Genomic DNA, 20,774 nt, shown 5'->3' on the forward strand with positions numbered 1-20,774 from the left:
AGGCTAAGCCTCCCCTAACCCAGACCATGGCCCCGCACATGTTCTGCTCTGAGGCCCTGCCCGCCCTCCCACCACCCCTGAAGCTGGCAGGGGCTCAGCTCCAGCTGGTGGCTTGGAGCTTAGTTGACCCAGGGGGACGGGATGGGCCAAGGGCAGCACTGAGGCAGGTGGACCAGAGCTCCTCCGGCAGTGCGGGCAGGAGTGGGGCACCTTGGGGCTCCTCTGGTAGGGTTGCCAACTTTGGAGATTTCATCACATGACAGAATATTTAATTAAAGATTACTTGATGCTTGTGGGAGGTATTCTGGAGTATGACGCTTGTTGTGGGTATGTAGGGAGTCTGGGATTTGGTTGGTTTAACTAAGGTCTGGTTGCTGCAGCGTGGATGCCAGAGCCCCAGGTTCAAGCCTGTGTTAGAAAATTCTTAACGTACCGGTAACCATCAGTGTAGATGCTCAAGCCCTGGGTTCTCTAACCCAGGGTCAGCTGACTTAAGGCCCACTAACCCTGGGCTTACATTGTAGTGCAGACATACCCTAAGAGGTAGATTTTTTTTTTACAGTATTAAGGCATGTAAAAAGAAAAGGAGTACTTGTGGCACCCTAGAGACTAACCAATTTATTTGAGCATGAGCTTTCGTGAGCTACAGTTCACTTCATCGGATGCATACCGTGGAAACTGCAGCAGACTTTATATACACACAGAGATCATGAAACAATACCTCCTCCCACCCCACTGTCCTGCTGGTAATAGCTTATCTAAAGTGATCATCAAGTTGGGCCATTTCCAGCACAAATCCAGGTTTTCTCACCCTCCACCCCCCGACACACAAACTCACTCTCCTGCTGGTAATAGCCCATCCAAAGTGACAACCTCTACACAATGTGCATGATAATCAAGTTGGGCCATTTCCTGCACAAATCCAGGCTTTCTCACCCCCCCCTTTTTCCCTGGGGACACACAGTTTGTGTGTGTGTGTGTGTGTGTCCAGGGAAAAAAAAGGGGGGGGGTGAGAAAGCCTGGATTTGTGCTGGACATGGCCCACCTTGATTATCATGCACATTGTAGGGAGAGTGGTCACTTTGGATGAGCTATTACCAACAGGATAGTGAGTTTGTGTGTGTGTTTTTTGGAGGGGGTTGAGGGGGTGAGAGAACCTGGATTTGTGCAGGAAATGGCCCAACTTGATTATCATGCTGGCTATTACCAGCAGGAGAGTGAGTTTGTGTGTCGGGGGGTGGAGGGTGAGAAAACCTGGATTTGTGCTGGAAATGGCCCAACTTGATGATCACTTTAGATAAGCTATTACCAGCAGGACAGTGGGGTGGGAGGAGGTATTGTTTCATGATCTCTGTGTGTATATAAAGTCTGCTGCAGTTTCCACGGTATGCATCCGATGAAGTGAGCTGTAGCTCACGAAAGCTCATGCTCAAATAAATTGGTTAGTCTCTAAGGTGCCACAAGTACTCCTTTTCTTTTTGCGAATACAGACTAACATGGCTGTTACTCTGAAAGGCATGTAAAGAGGCAGCTAGGTGCTTTTGAAAACCTCACCAGGGCTCTATCTACCTCATTAGGCACCTAAGTACCTTTACAAATCTGGCCCTAAGAGCCTTGCTCAAGAACACACAGGAAGACTGGGAGGAGCAGGGAACTGAGCTCAGCTCTTCCAAGTCCTCCCTATCAGGGCACAATCTTCTAATATTGAGGATTCTGCAATTAGAAGTTTTATGTCGTTTCAATAAGATCTGAAGTTGTTTAACAAGATGACAGTGATGACCCTTTGGAGGGAATGTATTTGAAGATAATCGTTCATACATTTGTACTAGTGTCCATATCATTTCGGAGACTGAAATCATTGTCTATCCTTCAGCCATGGTAGGATTGTTCCCTACTATATTTCTTCTGCTAGTTTGTCCAGTCTAGTTTAAAATTTCTCTAGTAAGTTGGGTTCTACTAATTCCCTTGGCAACTTATTCCATAGCCTATTAGAACTCACTTTTAGGAAGATTCCCCAAATATTCAGCCTTAATTTTTAATTTTCTTAATTACCCAACTAGTAGCAAGTATCAGTGCAATACAGAAATACATTAGGGCAAATTCTATTTGTTGAATTAGAAAACATCTTATACAAATAATGAAATCAGCTTAAACGAACCATATTTTTTGTACAAGAATCATAAAATCATAACATTTTGTGCAAGAACCTGCCAGGGATCTACTCCAAATGTGTTTGATGTGTTTCCATGTAGTTTTCCTATTTGGTCAGTAGGTGGAGTTAGGCAACAGCAACTGGTGATAAATGCAAAAAGAAAAGGAGTACTTGTGGCACCTTAGAGACTAACCAATTTATTTGAGCATAAGCTTTCGTGAGCTACAGCTCACTTCATCGGATGCATTCCATATATAATCTAAAATAAAACCCACTGTGGTCTATAGTTGTTTTCTAGAGGGGAAAAAAAGTTTCAAAATCCTTCTAAACATAAACTTCCCTGTCACTGTTAAAATGGGCATCAACATCATTACCACTGACTGCAGCAGAGTTCTTTGGATGTCCTGCAATGTATTGTTGAGCAGTTTTTATGGCAAAATGAGATGATTATCATCCCACAGTGAAGCAATATGGCATCAGTTCAGGAAAACCTGCCTCTTCGGGGCTGCACTTAAGCACATGCTTTACTTCAAAGTTGACATCAACAGAACTTAAATATGTGCTTAAAGTTAAGCACATGTGAAATTCTGTTCTGAACAGACTTCTGGATTTGAGCATGTGCAGTTCTTAATCACAGCCTATCTTCCTTCTAGACATCACACCACTTTCTTTGCATGAGAATCCTTAATATTACAATTGTTTCCACTGAAATTCAGTCATTTTTTGACGTGCTCTTTTTTTTTATTTGATCAAACTCTCAGGAACCTAATCATTAGTATCAATATAAACACAACTTCCACTTTTTATCTTGATCCACTTCCATCTCTCTGGGCAGGTACAGGTCAATTACAGGCTATGGAAAGTCACGGTGTAACAGAAATGTCAACATTCTGAATGAGATCACAGAAAAAAAAAAGAATCCAAAAAAGATTATTACAACTAAAAGTTGTATTATGCAGACACTAATGTTATGACTTCTGCTGTACATGCTGCCATTCACCTACTCATGGTTAGCAATCTAAATTCATAACAAGATCAGCTGCTTATTTCAATCAAAGTGACAGGAACAGCGTTGATCAATACAAATAGGTGGGACTCTATATAAATTCAGTTTTGGTTACCCTGTCTCCAGAAGGATATAGCAAAAATAGAAACTAGCCTGAAAAGCCAAACAAAATTACTAGAGGCACAGAGGAATGGATTAAAAAGACCACAACTGTTTAGTTTAGTGAGGATACAAAAGATGACATGACAGAGGTGTATACAGTAATGAAAAGTGAAAAGAAGACTCATAAGGTTTTCCTAATTATCCCTTGACACCCAATGAAATTAAAAGTTAATCAGCCAGAATCTGATCTCATTTTCACCAGTGTAAATCAGGGTAATTCATTGACTTTAATGTAACTAAGATCAGAATCTGGTCCAATAAAGGCAAAAATGTAAAAAGAAATATTTTTATGCAACACAATAAATAATCTGTGGAAATCACTGACTCAAAATGTAACACAGACAAAGAGTTTAATAGGATTCCAAGACATTGATCGGTGAGAGACAAGGTGAGTGAGATAAAATCTTCTACTGGACTAACCTCTGCTGGGGGAAGAGACAGAGACAGCTCTCAAAAGAGCTCCGTGTAGCTCAGAAGCCTGTCTCTGGCTCTTCCCACAGCAGAAGCTGGTCCAATAAAACACATCATCTCACCCACTTTGTCATCCTGAGACCAACACAGGTACAATACTAAAGACATTGACATGAATAATAAAAATAACCTCCTGAGTTACAATAAGGAGGATGAAAATGTATAGGGATATCCACCTTCAGGACATAAACCAGCAACTAACTGCATGGAGTTAGGAAGAAATTACCCCCACAGACATGTAACTTCATAATTGTCTATTCGGTGGGTTTTTCTTCTAAACCATTGCCAGAAACAGGATAATTCATTAGCTGGATCATTTGTTCTATTTTCGCAATTCCTATATTCCAGCGTAAGAAAGAATAGATGTGTGATCTTTTATTTAATACTATACAATGCTAAAATAATTGTACTATAGGATGATTACCGAAATACGAAATCTGCACTGTCAATCTCCCGTCCACATCTGCTGTTCTTGAGAATCCCTCCATTCCCAACCACAGCACATTTCTTAAATTGGGAGCGATAGTACGGCATATCCTACAGCAAAACGAGAATAAACCAGTTACTTTCCTGAGACATGCATGTGGCAGCAGTTCCCTTTTCTTCAGCTGTATCTTGAATGAAAATCAGATGGATGGAATAATAATAGGCAAAGACTACTGGTCCCTCCCTGGGGTCCAATAATCCCAGGATACATGTTTATATGAACTGACATGACCACTCTCATTGTAGTTAGAGATGCTGTGGGAAACTGGTTCAGAGAAAGAAAAAAAAATGTAAGAACACCTGAACCTTTAGGCAATATCTAGAACTGAATGTGTAAGTTTCCATAATGTTAGAGATGTTCTTTCACTTCTAGTTTCCAGATGGGGACCAAAACCATAGATTCAATCTATCACAGGCATTAAATTATAAATTGCCTAAAAAACACTGCTCTTATGATATTTCTGTCCTGATTTTAAATGCCAGAAAATCTGATCCCAGGAAACACCTGGTATAGTTTAGAAGATTCAAGAGGTCTGCATAGTTCAGAGAAAGGGAGAATGTTTGAGATGCTAATCAGAACCGAACCTGGATTCTGGATATCTCTTGCTGTAATAACAGCATTGTAATTATTATTTACTACAGAAGAACCTCAGGGTTACAAACACCAGAGTAACAAACTGACCAGTCAACTGCATACCTCATTTGGAACTGGAAGTGCACAATCAGGCAGCAGCAGGGACCCAACAAAAAAAAAAAAAAAAAAGCAAATACAGTACAATACTGTGTTAAACATCTAAAACTTCTGAAAAAGAAGGGAAAGTTTAAAAAAAAGATTTGGGGAAGGAAACTGTTTCTGTGCTTGTGTCATATAAATTAAGATGGTTAAAAGCAGCATTTTTCTTCTGCATAGTAAAGATTCAAAGCTGTATTAAGTTAATGTTCAGCTGTAAACTTTTGAAAGAACAATGATAATGTTTTGTTCAGAGTTACGACCAGTTCAGAGTGACAAACAACCTCCATTGCCAAGGTTCTACTGTACTTGTACTGAGGCAGTGCCCAGAAGCCCTAATCAGGGATTGGGCTCCATTGTGCTAAGACCTCTACTGTCATAACACAAAGATGGCTTACAATTTAAGGCCCCGATCCTCCAAAGACTTATGCATCTGCTTCAGCTTAAACACCACGGCCCATTGAAATCAATGGAAGCAAGGAGTCTAAGTACCTTTGAGAATATGGGCCTATGAGTCATCCCACTAGAGTCAACACAACTACTCGCAATGCATAAAGATATGCACATGCATAAGCCTTTGCAGGGCTAGTGTCTAAGCATCAAGCATCTCTTCTATATCCTAAAGGACAAAATTCTGCTCTCAGATGAATGTATGGAGCACCCACTGAAGTTAATGAAAGTTATAATCACATATCCAAGGAAAGAATTAGGCCCTTAGGGTCTGAGAAGTGTGAGGCAAAGCTCAGGAGAACTGACACCCTATGAATATGGTAGAGACGTGCTTATATAAGCATGCGAATGCTCCTATTGGCACATACATATTTTCTAAGTAATTTCATGATGAAATACACATCCAGATAGAGTAGTGATGTGAAATGAATTTCTAGGTGATTATTTATAGTGCACTTCACATGTTGCTCATGAGGCATGAGATTGAAGGACATACAATACAACTGTCCATCTCAGAAAAGCAATAACAACCCCATTGACATGTGCTGCTGGGCTATCTTGTTACTCTTATACAATGGAATGTCCTAGAAATGAGTAAATAGTGGGAAAGAGTTTTGGCTAACATTTATCCAATTCAAAAGTAAATTTGATTTGACTGTTTTCACTTTCCACACACCTACAAGCCCCACTAATTACTCTTAAAATAAATAGAAAATTTTCAGCTCAGTATTCACTGAAAGCTGACCACAAATTGTCCCTAAGATTGTAAAATGTGCAATTCACAATTTGTACTGTGCTGGTTAGTTACATAAATCATGTGGTATTATTGCTGGTCCCTGATTGGATTACTAATGCAACAAACCAACATAGGCCCTGATTCAGCAGAGCACTTAAACACATGCTTAAATTTAAGCATATGCCTTCATCCTCTTGATTTTAATGGATTTAAGCATGTGTTTAGAATTAAGCATGTTCTTACATGCTCGGAGCAACAGGGATTGAATTACTCATGTGCCTAACTTTAAGCATGTGTTTAAGTGCTTTGCTAAAATGGAGGCATACTGGGTAAAAGTCAATCCTTCCTTATGCGGAGGGCCCGCACCACACTTACGCATGACATAAGTCTCATGTAAACAGTGTTCTGAGGGCATACCTGGAACTTAAACAGCGTTTAAACAGAACCAGATTTCAAGCATGTAAAATAAAAAGGTCATAGAAGACTTTTTAACTAAGGTTCTCGAAAAAGCCAACTGGAGCAGAGGAACACATGGTTTCGACAGAGACATCTCTTGGGAAGGATTTACTGAAGGGGATACTCAACATCCCATCAAAGAAGAGAGAATAGAAGTTGATAAAGAAACGCCAGGAACTGAAGAGAAACAGTCAAACAAAGAGGAATCCCGTTCAATTACATCACATGAAGGCAGACAACTAAATACTGACAAATTTTATAAATGCTTGTATACAAATGCAAGAAGTCTAAATACTAAGATGGGTAAACTTGAGTATCTGGTATTAAATGAGTATATTGATATAATGGGCATAATAGATACTTGGTGGAACGATGATAACCAATGGGACATGAGGAAAAGGAGTACTTGTGGCACCTTAGAGACTAACCAATTTATTTGAGCATAAGCTTTCGTGAGCTACAGCTCACTTCATCGGATGCATTCAGTGGAAAATACAGTGAGGACATGGTAATACAGGGTACAAAATACATAGGAATGAGAGTAGGTCGTGCTGATGGGGGAGGGGCACTATATGTGAAAGAAAGCATAGAGTCAAATATAGTAAAAATCTTAAATGAATCAAACTGTACCATAGAATTTCTATGGATAGAAATTCCATGCTTGAATAATAAGAGTATAGCAACAGGAATATACTACTGACCACCTGTCCAGGATGGTGACACTGATTGTGAAATGCTCAGGGAGATTAGAGATGCTATAAAAACACAAAACCCAATAATAATGGGGGATTTCAACTATCCCCATACTGACTGGGTACATGTCACCTCAGGACAAGATGCAGAGATAAAATTTCTAGACACCATTAATGACTGATTCAATGGAGCTGCTAGTCCTGAAATCCACACAGGGGGAGGGAATTCTTTATTTAGTTTTAAGTGGTGCACAGGATCTGGTACAAGAGGAGAATATAGCTGAAATGCTCAGGAAAAGTGACCATAATGCAATTAAATTTAACATCCTTATGAGGGGAAGATATCAAAGAAACCCACGAGAGTAGCATTTAACTGCAAAAAGTGGAACTACACAAAAATGAGGAAGATAGTTAAAAGGAAATTAAAAGGAATAGTCACACAAATGAAATGCCTATAAGCTGCATGGAAACTATTTAAAAACACCATAATAGAGGCTCAAACTAAATATATACCCCAAATAACAAAAAAACTGTAAGAAGACCAAAAAAAATACCACCGTGGCTAAACAATGGAGTAAAAGAGGCAGTGAGAGAATCATGAACTCTGGCAAGTCAAAAAAGTATAATTAGGCAGGCCAAAAATAAAGTTTGAAGAGCAAGTAGCCAAGGACACAAACACAAATAGCAATGTTTTTTAAAAATATATCAGAAGCAGGAATCCTGCCAAACAACCAGCAGGGCCACTGGACAATCAAAGTGCTAAAAGGAGCACTCAAGAAAGACAGGGCCGTTGCAGAGAAGCTAAAGGAATGCTTTGCATCGGTCTTCGCTGCAGAGGATGTGAGGGAGAGCCCAACACCTGAGCCATGTTTTTTAGGTGACAAATCTGAGGAACTGTCCAAGATTGAGGTGTCAATAGAAGAAGTTTTGAAACAAACCTGGTTACAAGTAAGTCACCAGGACGAGATGATATTCACCCAAGAGTTCTGAAGGAACTCAAATATGAAATTGCAGAACTACTAACTGTGGTATGTAACCTATTGCTTAAGCCTCTGTATCAGATGACTGGAGGATAGCTGATGTAACATCAATTTTTAAAAAAGGCTCCAGAGGCAATCATGGCAATTATAAGCCAATAAGCCTAACTTCAGTACCAGGCAAATTGGTTGAAACTATTGTAAAGAATAGAACTATTAGACACAAAGATGAACACAATATGTTGGAGAAGAGTCAACATGGCTTTTGTAAACTCCTCACCAATCCATTAGAATTCTCTGAGGGAGTCAACAAGTACATGGACAAGGGTGGTTCAGTTGGTACTTGGACTTTCAGAAAGCCTTTGACGAGGTCCCACGCCAAAGACTCTTAAGCAAAGTAAGTCATGGGATAAGAGGGAAGGTCCTCTCATGAATCAGTAACTGGTTAAAAGATAGGAAACGCAAGGTAGGAATAAATGGTGAGTTTTCACAGTGGAGAAAGGTAAATAGCAGGGTCCCCCAAAAATCTGTATTGGGACCTGTTGTGCCATTCAACATATTCATAAATGATCTGGAAAAGGGAATAAACAGTGAGGTGGCAAAGCATGCAGACAATACAAAATTACTCAAGACAGTTGACTAGACAGGATACTGCACTAGATGGGCTGCTGCTCTGACCCAGTGTGGCTATTCTTATGTTCTTATAACCTGGGGAGGGAATGAGCATTGGAGAGTAAAAGTGGTCTGGTGGCTGTGGGGGAGTAGCCTGGATCTGGGACTTGGGAGACCTGGATTCAATTCTTTGCTCCACCCACCACAGACTTCCTATAAGATCTCAGGCAGTCACTTAGGCCCAGATCCTCAAAGGTATTTACATACCTAACACCCATCAAAATTATTGATTTCAATTGAAGTTACGCATCCAAATATTTTGAGGAATTGGGCCTTAGGGCCGGCTCTCTGAGCCTCAGATCCCATCTGTAAAATTGGGATAATGGCACTGCTTTACTTCACAGAGGTGTCATGAAGATAAATGTGTTAAAGATAGTGTGGTGCTTGGATACTATGATAATGGCAGCCATATAAGTTCTTAAAATCAATATTGTGCTGGTCCTCTGCAAAGAGATGAGTTTCAGATATTTCCACAAACATACATCTTAAAATTCGAGATGTGTGGGTTTGTTACAAAATTCATAGTCACATAAATTAGTTTCTGCTCTTAAATTTCAGTGTGCACTGAGAATTGTACATTGGGTTGTAATGTTCGTCAGGTCAAGGATTATTTGTTGAAGAAATTTGTGTATAAATTCTAATAAATACATTTGAGAATTCTGCAATATGTTCACAATCTGCAAACGGAAAAAAAGGTAAAAATCACTGAGTTCTCAGATTTTCAAAGAAGAATAAGAATCAGACCCAGATAAATAGTGTTTTTAAAATATGCAGACATGTCCTTGTTGAGTTCTGGTCACTGAGTTTCATTATATGCTGATTTCTAAAGCCATTTCACTCGCCAGTCAACATGTGGTCAGTAAATTCTGCAGTCAAAAGTATACACATTGCATGCCAGCTGGAGCAGATGGCACCTAGATAGAGGAAAAAACAAATGGAATATCATATGAAAAATGAAGATGCTGGTAACATGAGCAAGGATGTTTGCAAAAATTTCAAAATGTTGGTTAAAGCTTGATTACTATGTAAGACTTTGTCTAATGCCGCAGCTACAGTGTGAGGTTTTAGCAAATGGATGCAGACATGTAACAGACCTTTGGAAACATTCTGAAGATTTCTTGATTGATATGGAAGATTCCACTTGTATCCACTTCATATTTCAATTTAGTTCCCAGGGGAGTATTTTTCTGTGTGGTGAACAGAAAGGCAGGGGCATTGCAACATCTTGACAACGTTGACCTGTCAAATGAACTATAGGTGAAGAAGTTTACATGAACCAATAGCTTAAATCAATGGATTAAAGCTAAGAGTTACAATGAGTATTGATACAGATAGAAATTGCTGTCCCAATGATGTTATGGTTAATGTGCTACTCTCACCATAGATTTCATATTAAACTTAAATATACAGAGGCGTGAGTGCTGTGTGTGCCAAAATGGAGACAATGCCTTTTCTACTTTTGTCTTTGCAACAGAAATCCTTGAATTACTCCCACTCTTATTCCAGAGCACATTTGTTTCTGAGCCAATGCCCATGTCTCTGATGCCTGTGCATCCACAGTGATAAATATATGTGCACAAAGCTAAAACAATGCTGTGGCTTCATTCAGATATTGGCCCTACAGGACAGCATTCCAAAGCTGGGTTCTGAAATCATTGTAGATGAACTTCAGCAAGGATATAAGATAAGATAGAGTGTTCTAGGGACAAATGGCAGCTGTCTCTGGATACCAGAACAGCAGCTGAGGAGGCCAGAGAATGGCAATTGAGAAGGCTAATAAGGAAAGATAATCAGTGGAGTACAGAACAAGCTATCAAGATTTTCATTCTGATGATTCTGAAGATTCATGGCTGGTGTAAAGCAGTGTTACTGCTGAAGACAGTGTAGCTGAAATCATTTACACCAGCTGAGAATCTGGTCAGCACACTGGACGCAAGGAGCATCACGATGCACTCTTGGTTTAGGACTGGAGCACAGGACTCCAGTGTTCTGATCTATGGTTGGTCATTGACTCCCTGTGATCTTCCATAATCTCTCCCGGGCCCAGATTGTGCCCCCATCTCTCTTCTCCCTGAACATGCTGGGGGGATCCTCAGCACAGATTCCCCCTCCTCCACAGGTAGGGTGACCAGGTAGCAAGTGTGAAAAATCAGTATGGGGTTGGGGGGGTAATAGGCACCTATATAAGAAAAAGCCCCAAATATCAGGACTGTCCCTATAAAATCAGGACATCTGGTCACCCTGGCGGGGGTGGGGGTAAGTCTTAGGTGCATCTATAGCATTCTTCTGCCCTCAGCCCTTCCTGCTACCTGACTTTTTTAAAATTAACAATAACCAAAACCTATTTAAATGCATTGGTCTCCCCGATCACAATGAATGGTAAAAAGTAACAGCCTCTTGGTGTTTTACTTGCTCTTTAACAACCATTGATACGTGATGACATCACTCCTTTATAATCGATTACCTTGAAACTCACCCCTGTTAGTTACTGGTAGCTATAGTCTCATTAACAGAAACCCTTCTTACTTGAATAGGTTGGCTTCTGTCACATTCATCTCCCATTTGCACATCTGTAGGCTCTTCCACCTGTCAAACAATTCAGTTTGCTTCACCCTAAAGATAAAACCAAAGACTTTTGAGTGCACTTTTATGAAATGCACTTTTCTCCATTCAGACCACTGCATTGATGTGGGCATGTAATGGTTATTTGATAGGAAGAGATAGTTGGGCCACGTGAATGCTCTCTGTCTAAAATCTAATCCCTATGTATGACGAAAGCACCCTTGTATTCACACCATAAACATTGTTGCAATAACCTTTGTGCAAAATATACCCTCTGTGAGGTATCATTTAAAAGCTAACGGATCATCAGTATTCTTTTGTAATGTATGTACAAAATGCATAGTAAGAGTTCTGAACATAAACTGAAATTATGACTACAACATGTTAATCAGGCAAGTCTGGGGAGTCGGTAAACCGGTTTCTCAAAGACAAAAGACAAGCTGACGATACTAGCCAAGTGTCAAAGTTGACTGGCAATTATGTGTCAAGTGCCCATTTTTTGCCAACAGAGTGGGGCAGGAACAGAGCAATCTGCATTTTAGCAAAAAACAACATGGAACCTCCTTCACCACGAGACTCCATGTCTCCTTCCTTTCAGCTGGAATGAACTTTATCTAGGGGTAACCCTCAGGAAAACACATTGCAAAATGTGACTGGACTATGAGGGGCAAAAACACCCCAGGTTATTACTCTTTCACTTAAGACGACAAAGGAATCACCTCTTTGACTTTGAGGGGAGGCCCCGACCTGAGAATTTGGTCAGCCATGTTGCTGGGATCATGTGGTAAGGATTTTACCTTGAACCAAGTCTAATTTGTTAAGTTTTACCTAGTAGGAAGCACTTTATCTTTATATCTCTTGTAATCATTTCTGCATTAATGGCTTATACTTGGACTCACTTAAAAACTCTCTCTTTAAATGAACTTGTTTTATTTTTAATCTAAAAAAATCCAGTGTTGTATGTAAACCGAACTATTTGGTAACTCCAGTTAAAAGTAGCAAACTGTTGACTATTGACCCTTTACAGGGGCAACGGACCTTTAATATCTGAACTGCCCAGGAGAGGGCTGGACAGTGCAGAACACGTTTTGGGGGAAATTAGGGACTGGGAGTATGTTGGGGTCACCCTGCAAGCAGTAACCAAGGTTGCTGGAAGCCAGAGTGCAATTGGTGTGTTGCTGACAGGCTGATGGGATCAGAGGCGCTAGACAAGGGCTACTGTTATACACAGACACTCAGGGTGTGACCTGCATGCTGGCAGGCTGCTTGTGAGTGGCCCAAGTTGGGAGCTACAGCAGCAAAGCATGGTGAAGCACAACCCCTCGCTGGTCTGGGCTGCACCCCGGAATGTGACACTATGATTCCTCTTACTGTTATTATTTCTACTACAGTAGTGGCTACTGGGCCCCAGACAGAATTGGGACTCCATTATGCTAGGTGCTGTACAAACACATTCCCTGCCCCAAAGAGTTTACAATCTAAACAGACAAGGCAGGCAAAGGGCAGGAGAGGAAAGAGAGACACAAAGAAGTGAAGTGACTTGCATAAGGTCATGCAGAAGTCAGTAACAAAGACAGGAACGGTCAGGAACTGTACAAGTCCAGTGTCCTGTCCACTAGACTATGAATGTTATATATCTACATTAAAGACAGACCCTGAAGTCTGATTAAGCAGTGCCAGTTAATGTCAATACACACATCCTATTTATGCCTGTTTCTCTTTTAATCACACTTATACTTTCAGATTCTCTTCCTTCAACTCTGAAAGAAAACTGGAGAAACAGAATGTTTAAAAAACAAGGTGATCCCTTGTGTATGATTTTCTGGATTCCACTTGCTAATGATGGCTAATTTATGAAACCACAGAGATAAGATCTGGAAAAGATTTGGGCTGGGAATTTCAATGGGCCTAAGGGAATTTGGTGCCCAGTTTCTTCAGGACCCTTTGAAAATCCCATTCTCAAAGTATAAGCCCTCAAGTTCTCCTCTGAGGCCTTGTCCACACTAGGAATTTCAGCCATCAGGCTAGCTGCACCTCTGCAAACTCCTAATGTACATGTAAAACTACTATAAACCGTGATTTCCACCCCTGCAACATAACCCTGCTTGAAACTGGGAGAATAAATTATTATTATTGATTGTTTATCTTGCTGTAGTATCTAGGAGCCCAGTCACAGAGCTTTGAGCTAGGCATTGTACAAACACGGAACACAAAGAAGACCCCTGTCCCAAACAGCTTCAGTCTAAGTAAGTGATCCTGATGCCAAATGAAACTGATAGATGCCTTGCTTATCTACGCTAAGGGTATGTCTACACTGGAGCTGGAAGCTGTGATTCCCAGCTTGCACAGACAGACTCACACTAGTTGCACTTGACCTAGAACCTAAAAACAGCACTGTGTCCGTGACTGCATGGGCGATGATTTGGGCTAGCCACTCAAGTATGTACAGAGGGGCCAGGTGGAATTGTACTTGGGGCAGCTAGCCTGAGGAGCTGCCTGTGCCACCACGGACACAATCCTAATTTTAGACACTTGCTCAAGCAGAGCTAGCATGGGTAAGTCTATGCGAGCTGGAAATCATGCCTCCCTGCTCAAATGTAGATGTACACTCAGTGATGTACTGGGGTAGCTACGCCAGTGGCTTGCCACTGATGGCTGTAACCAGAGCATGTCCTCAGTGCAGGCAATGCCTAAGACCCAACAACTACCTTTGAAGTTAATGGGAAAAGTCCCCGTTGACTTCAAGGGAGGTTGGATCAAGCCCCTAGTGCACCTCTTCCAGTTAAAGATTTTTCCCAGCTGTATTTTTTGCTAGTGCTTTGTCCACTCTAGTTTTAATTGTCTCCAGTGATGGGACTCTCTCCACTTCCCTTAGGGAAACTATTCCACAGTCAACACTTGGAAGAATTTTTGTTTCTGATATCCAGCCTAAATTTTCCTTTGCTTAACTTCATGCCATTGCACCTGGATGTACTGTAACACATACTTTCTGCCTCACAACCCAGTTTCTCTGCTGCCTGTCCCTCCACCGCAGCCATAATCCTGTGTGTAGTATATTAGCCGGCAGCTGTGGAGGTCAGAGCCTCACCATTATGGCATCTCTGCAGACTTCAATAAGAAAAAAAAGAGCTTTCAGTGGGGGGAACCAAGAGAATATGTACTTAAGAGTGGGAAAGTTCTTACTGCTCAGTTATTTCATGGAGCAGAACATAAAATAGCCTTCTGCTAAGAGTCTGAGCCAGATTGGTCTATAGATTTGACATTAGAAGATTGTCTTTCATATCTTCTGGGAAAAGGAAGAGGACTTCAATGGTCAGCATCATGGACCCTGGACTTCAGGAAAGCAGACTTCGACTCCCTCAGGGAACGGATGGCCAGGATCCCCTGGGGGACTAACTTGAAGGGGAAAGGAGTCCAGGAGAGCTGGCTGTATTTCAAGGAATCCCTGTTGAGGTTACAGGAACAAACCATCCCGATGAGTCGAAAGAATAGTAAATATGGCAGGCGACCAACTTGGCTTAATGGTGAAATCCTAGCGGATCTTAAACATAAAAAAGAAGCTTACAAGAAGTGGAAGGTTGGACATATGACCAGGGAAGAGTATAAAAATATTGCTCGGGCATGTAGGAATGTTATCAGGAGGGCCAAATCGCACCTGGAGCTGCAGCTAGCCAGAGATGTCAAGAGTAACAAGAAGGGTTTCTTCAGGTATGTTGGCAACAAGAAGAAAGCCAAGGAATGTGTGGGCCCCTTACTGAATGAGGGAGGCAACCTAGTGACAGAGGATGTGGAAAAAGCTAATGTACTCAATGCTTTTTTTGCCTCTGTTTTCACTAACAAGGTCAGCTCCCAGACTGCTGCGCTGGGCATCACAAAATGCGGAAGAGATGGCCAGCCCTCTGTGGAGATAGAGGCGGTTAGGGACTATTTAGAAAAGCTGGACGTGCACAAGTCCATGGGGCCGGACGAGTTGCATCCGAGAGTGCTGAAGGAATTGGCGGCTGTGATTGCAGAGCCACTGGCCATTATCTTTGAAAACTCGTGGCGAACCGGGGAAGTCCCGGATGACTGGAAAAAGGCTAATGTAGTGCCAATCTTTAAAAAAGGGAAGAAGGAAGATCCTGGGAACTACAGGCCAGTCAGCCTCACCTCAGTCCCTGGAAAAATCATGGAGCAGGTCCTCAAAGAATCAATCCTGAAGCACTTGCATGAGAGGAAAGTGATCAGGAACAGCCAGCATGGATTCACCAAGGGAAGGTCATGCCTGACTAATCTAATCGCCTTTTATGATGAGATTACTGGTTCTGTGGATGAAGGGAAAGCAGTGGATGTATTGTTTCTTGACTTTAGCAAAGCTTTTGACACGGTCTCCCATAGTATTCTTGTCAGCAAGTTAAGGAAGTATGGGCTGGATGAATGCACCATAAGGTGGGTAGAAAGCTGGCTAAATTGTCGGGCTCAACGGGTAGTGATCAATGGCTCCATGTCTAGTTGGCAGCCGGTATCAAGTGGAGTGCCCCAGGGGTCGGTCCTGGGGCCGGTTTTATTCAATATCTTCATAAATGATCTGGAGGATGGTGTGGATTGCACTCTCAGCAAATTTGCGGATGATACTAAACTGGGAGGAGTGGTAGATACGCTGGAGGGGAGGGATAGGATACAGAAGGACCTAGACCAATTGGAAGATTGGGCCAAAAGGAATCTGATGAGGTTCAATAAGGATAAGTGCAGGGTCCTGCACTTAGGACGGAAGAACCCAATGCACAGCTACAGACTAGGGACCAAATGGCTAGGCAGCAGTTCTGCAGAAAAGGACCTAGGGGTGACAGTGGACGAGAAGCTGGATATGAGTCAGCAGTGTGCCCTTGTTGCCAAGAAGGCCAATGGCATTTTGGGATGTATAAGTAGGGGCATAGCGAGCAGATCGAGGGACGTGATCGTTCCCCTCTATTCGACATTGGTGAGGCCTCATCTGGAGTACTGTGTCCAGTTTTGGGCCCCACACTTCAAGAAGGATGTGGATAAATTGGAGAGAGTCCAGCGAAGGGCAACAAAAATGATTAGGGGACTGGAACACATGAGTTATGAGGAGAGGCTGAGGGAGCTGGGATTGTTTAGCCTGCAGAAGAGAAGAATGAGGGGGGATTTGATAGCTGCTTTCAACTACCTGAAAGGGGGTTCCAAAGAGGATGGCTCTAGACTGTTCTCAATGGTAGCAGATGACAGAACGAGGAGTAATGGTCTCAAGTTGCAGTGGGGGAGGTTTAGATTGGATATTAGGAAAAACTTTTTCACTAAGAGGGTGGTGAAACACTGGAATGCGTTACCTAGGGAGGTGGTAGAATCTCCTTCCTTAGAGGTTTTTAAGGTCAGGCTTGACAAAGCCCTGGCTGGGATGATTTAACTGGGAATTGGTCCTGCTTTGAGCAGGGGGTTGGACTAGATGACCTTCTGGGGTCCCTTCCAACCCTGATATTCTATGATTCTATGATTCTATGGACTACCTTAAAGCTCCAGAAGTTGCTCCTACCTACCTAGACGAGTTCATGTGTGAGTTTCAATATCTGGCACCTAGATATCATGGTGACTGGGAACTCACAAATACCTAGGTAGAATGGATATGTGATGTCCCCTTTCGGACTTCGATGAAGTTTGAGGTCTCTTTGAGGCTGCTGGATCTTGGTGCATTCTCTTTGGGTTTGAGGGGTTTGAATGCTCCCTATGCTGGTTTTCAATAAAATAACAAGGGTATTTTAAGAATAGCTTTATATTTAACACTGATGTAATTTAGGACTTTCCAGAGTGTGGAAGTCACTCTTGAAGAACTAGGTCATACTGTACCTTCTGTGGCCCATCGGAGCATGCTAATTTGGAAATCTTCCATTATTCCTGAGGGATAACTAAGGGGAAAAGAATATTCCACAAGCACATTAGAAGAACCCAGCGTGGCAAACAGAGCTTTGCTGTTTTAAACAGCTTATGATACCACAGTAATACAAATATTTTATAACTGAACATCCAAGGCTCATTCTATTCCATTAAATTGGAATCCACTTACAACTGAGTGCCACTGGATAAGATACAGAGAGGTGATTTTCTCTGTGCCCTGCAATCAATATAAGAGAACACAATTCCAGGACTCACGACCTTCAGCACGCACCCTGGCAAGTTGTTCCCATTCTCACTATTTATTTTTACGCATTGTGACTCAGCAAACTAGACAAAGTTGCTATGCCAATGTCCTTCATCCAGTGCCAGTTACAGGGGGAAAGGCAGCAGCCAGCTTTGCTACCAATGCAGAGTCCATGAGGGAGACGTACGTCCAGAGCTGTAGCAGCAAAGTGCTGTTGCTATTGCTTTAGATATCTGTTTTCATCTGTTTGCACTTCTAGAGCACCTTTTCATCTGAAAATCTCAAAGCGCTTTACAAACAATAATCAGGCCTTTGAATAGGTCAGTGTTATCACTGAGGCTCTAAGCACCCGGAGGCAGGAACTTTGTCTTTTATATCTGTCTATAAAGTAACTACTACCTGGCACTATCCAAATAATAAGTAACTACAATCCCGTTTCCAACCGGCAGCAGAAAGGTTAAACATCTTGCTCAAGATCCCACACTAAAGTCAGTGGCAGATCTGAGATTAGAATCCTGGAATCCTAATTCCAAGTTACTCTGCTCTAACCCCTAGAGAACCCAGTCCCTCGGACAAATAGCTGATAAATGAGTGGCTGAGCTGTAGGGAAATTCCTCCCACGTAGGCCTACTGCTGCAATGGCTAAATATATATATATATATATATATATATATATATATATATATATATATATATATATATATATTCTATTGACCAGCTGCAGGGTTTTCTTTGATGCCAAGGCAAGTGCAAGATTGACTCCAGTAAGTCCCATAGAATGTTCAGATAGCAGCCAAGTCTTCAGGTCCTGCTCATCCTTTGCTTGAGATTCTCCACTGAATGCCTGTCTGGGGCTGGAATATGCTGTGGATAGAGGCATGGGGGTGGGTATCACAGGCCAGGGGAGCCCACCCATGCCCCACCTGGAGGAGTCCCCCTGCTTCCCACTCTTCCCCTGTGGCCCCAGCCCAGGCTGCTCCTCTTCCCTGAAGCAGGCAGGGGCTGGGGCTGGGGCTAGGGTAGGGGCCCAGGACTTGGGGCAGCTGGTGTGGGTGCTCGGGCCGCCTGTACAGCTCTCTGGGGCTGGGGCGGGCTGGCCGGGGCAGCCCAGGGCTGGGACAGGGGAGCTGGCGGTTGGGGCCGGTCAGTGAGCCAGGGAGCAGGCTGGTGTGGGGCTCCTCCCACCGTGGTGGGGCACTCGGAGCTGTGGCGGGGGAGGGGGACAGGGCCTCGGGCAGAAGGGATGGGCTCAGGGGCTAGCCTCCTCAAATGGGCAGTTCATGCGCCACCCATGAATGGAGGCATTTTGTCCAGGATCATGTGTTAAAGGCCAAATGTGATACATGTCAGAAACATGAAAGATAGAGGGTAAGGGAAAAACTGTCCTTATAACTATGTCCATTACAGACGCTCCCTTTCAGAGGGTAGCAGTGGGCCACACAGGACAACTGAGAGTGCCAACATATTTCCTTATGTAAAGAATGCAAACGGCAGAGTTTGGCATGGACCTGCCTATCATGCTACCAAAAGCGCACCAGAAACATCCGAAGAGTAGTGTGTGTTGGGTCCCTCCTCCTTTCCTGTCATCATCATTAATCCCCACAACCCTCCCTCATCTGAACTGCCAGCCGGTGCTTTATCTTGTCTTTGTCTTGTCTTAGAACAAAAGCTCTTCAAGGCCCAGATTCAGTAAAGCACTTGAGCACATGCTTAATTTTAAGTGCACAAGTGGTCTCCTTGAAGTAAATGAACTTTAAGCACATGCTTAGCTACTTAGCTGAATTGGGGCCCAGGACAGGAAACATGTCTTGATCTGTGTTTAACAATAATAATACCTTGCTCTTTCATAGTGCTTTTAAACAGTAGAACTCAAAGGGATTTACAAGGGAGGTCAGTGTCATTATTCCCATTTTACAGATGGAGAAACTGAGGCACAGAGAGTTGAAGTAACATGCCCAAAGTCACCCAGCAGGCCAGTGGCTGAGCTGGGACCGGCCTCCCGAGTCCCTATCCAATGCTCTATCCAGAAGACCATACTGCAACACTGTTTTCAAAGTAACATTATTTTTAATAATAAATAATTGTTTAAACCAATACCTGGGCTGTTTTTCATTTACATGTGGAATCTCTCCAGGATTTGTTATAGTTTTGTAGAGAAGACTTTTAAGTTACTTTGTCTAGGACAAACTCCTCCGCTCCATAGCTTAGAACTCAGTCATAGGGTATGTCTACATTGCAGCAGGAGTGTGATTCTCAGTGTGGGTAGACAGGCATGCATTAGAGCAGCGGTCGGCAACCTTCAGCACACGGCCCATCAGAGTAATCCACTGAAGGACGCTCGACATTTTGTTTACTTTGATCAGCCACCGCTTCCCGCAGCTCCCATCAGCCAGGAACGGCAAACCACAGCCACTGGGAACTGCGGGGGGACCGTGCCTGTGGACGGTCAATGTAAACGAAATGTCTCGCAGCCCGCCAGCGGATTACCCTGATGGGCCGCATGCTGAAGGTTGCCAACCCCTGCAGAAGAGCTAGTGCACTAAACATAGCGGTGTAGCTAAAGATAGCTGAGGCAGCTGCCTGGGCTAGCCACCCGAGCATGCACCCAGGCAGTCCAGGCAGGTTTGTATTCAAGCTGCTGCCAGCTTGAACAGAACTAGCACTTGTCTGCCTGCACTGGGAAGCACGCTTCCAGCTGCTACATGGACATTTACCTATTGTGCAGTTGTTTCATGAGCACAACTCCCCTGGATATCAATGGGAGTATGTGCAGGCACTAAGAAGGCCTATAGTGAAGATATGGAATATGCACTGTGGACTGAAGAAGAGAATTTTGTCCTTACGTCAGTTATTATTTTACCTTTTTATTATGTTTTAAAACCCCTTTTCAGGGATGTATAATCCTCTTAGGCAACTGATATATTTCCTGATGTACCTGTGGGACCATACAAGACAGAATACTGATACTGCATCGATCAAATGACAGAATCGTGCTATGCTATTGAATTGTTTAAATTACTTGGCAAACGATATGATCTCAGTAGAGGACCCTGAATAGACTATTACAGATGAAAACATGGGCTCCTTAT

General features: G+C 42.6%; 1 protein-coding gene across 4 annotated transcripts in view; it reads right to left on the bottom strand.

The window, feature by feature from the left end:
* Nucleotides 1-20,774, bottom strand: part of ST8SIA5 (ST8 alpha-N-acetyl-neuraminide alpha-2,8-sialyltransferase 5) — a 76,898-nt gene that overhangs the window by 9,135 nt on the left and 46,989 nt on the right. For 2 of the 4 annotated variants that reach the window (XM_073343467.1, XM_073343465.1), the window contains 3 exons: nucleotides 11,517-11,603; nucleotides 10,085-10,229; nucleotides 4,216-4,328 (listed from right to left, as the gene is read on the bottom strand). In XM_073343467.1, coding sequence (XP_073199568.1) covers nucleotides 4,216-4,328; nucleotides 10,085-10,229; nucleotides 11,517-11,603 — 345 coding nt within the window. Of the gene's footprint in view, nucleotides 1-4,215; nucleotides 4,329-10,084; nucleotides 10,242-11,516; nucleotides 11,604-20,774 lie in introns of all 4 variants that reach the window. The other 2 variants (XM_073343466.1, XM_073343463.1) reach the window with 1 other exon arrangement.

This window comes from Lepidochelys kempii, chromosome 5 (genome assembly GCF_965140285.1).
Source record: "Lepidochelys kempii isolate rLepKem1 chromosome 5, rLepKem1.hap1, whole genome shotgun sequence".
Taxonomy (NCBI): domain Eukaryota; kingdom Metazoa; phylum Chordata; order Testudines; family Cheloniidae; genus Lepidochelys; species Lepidochelys kempii.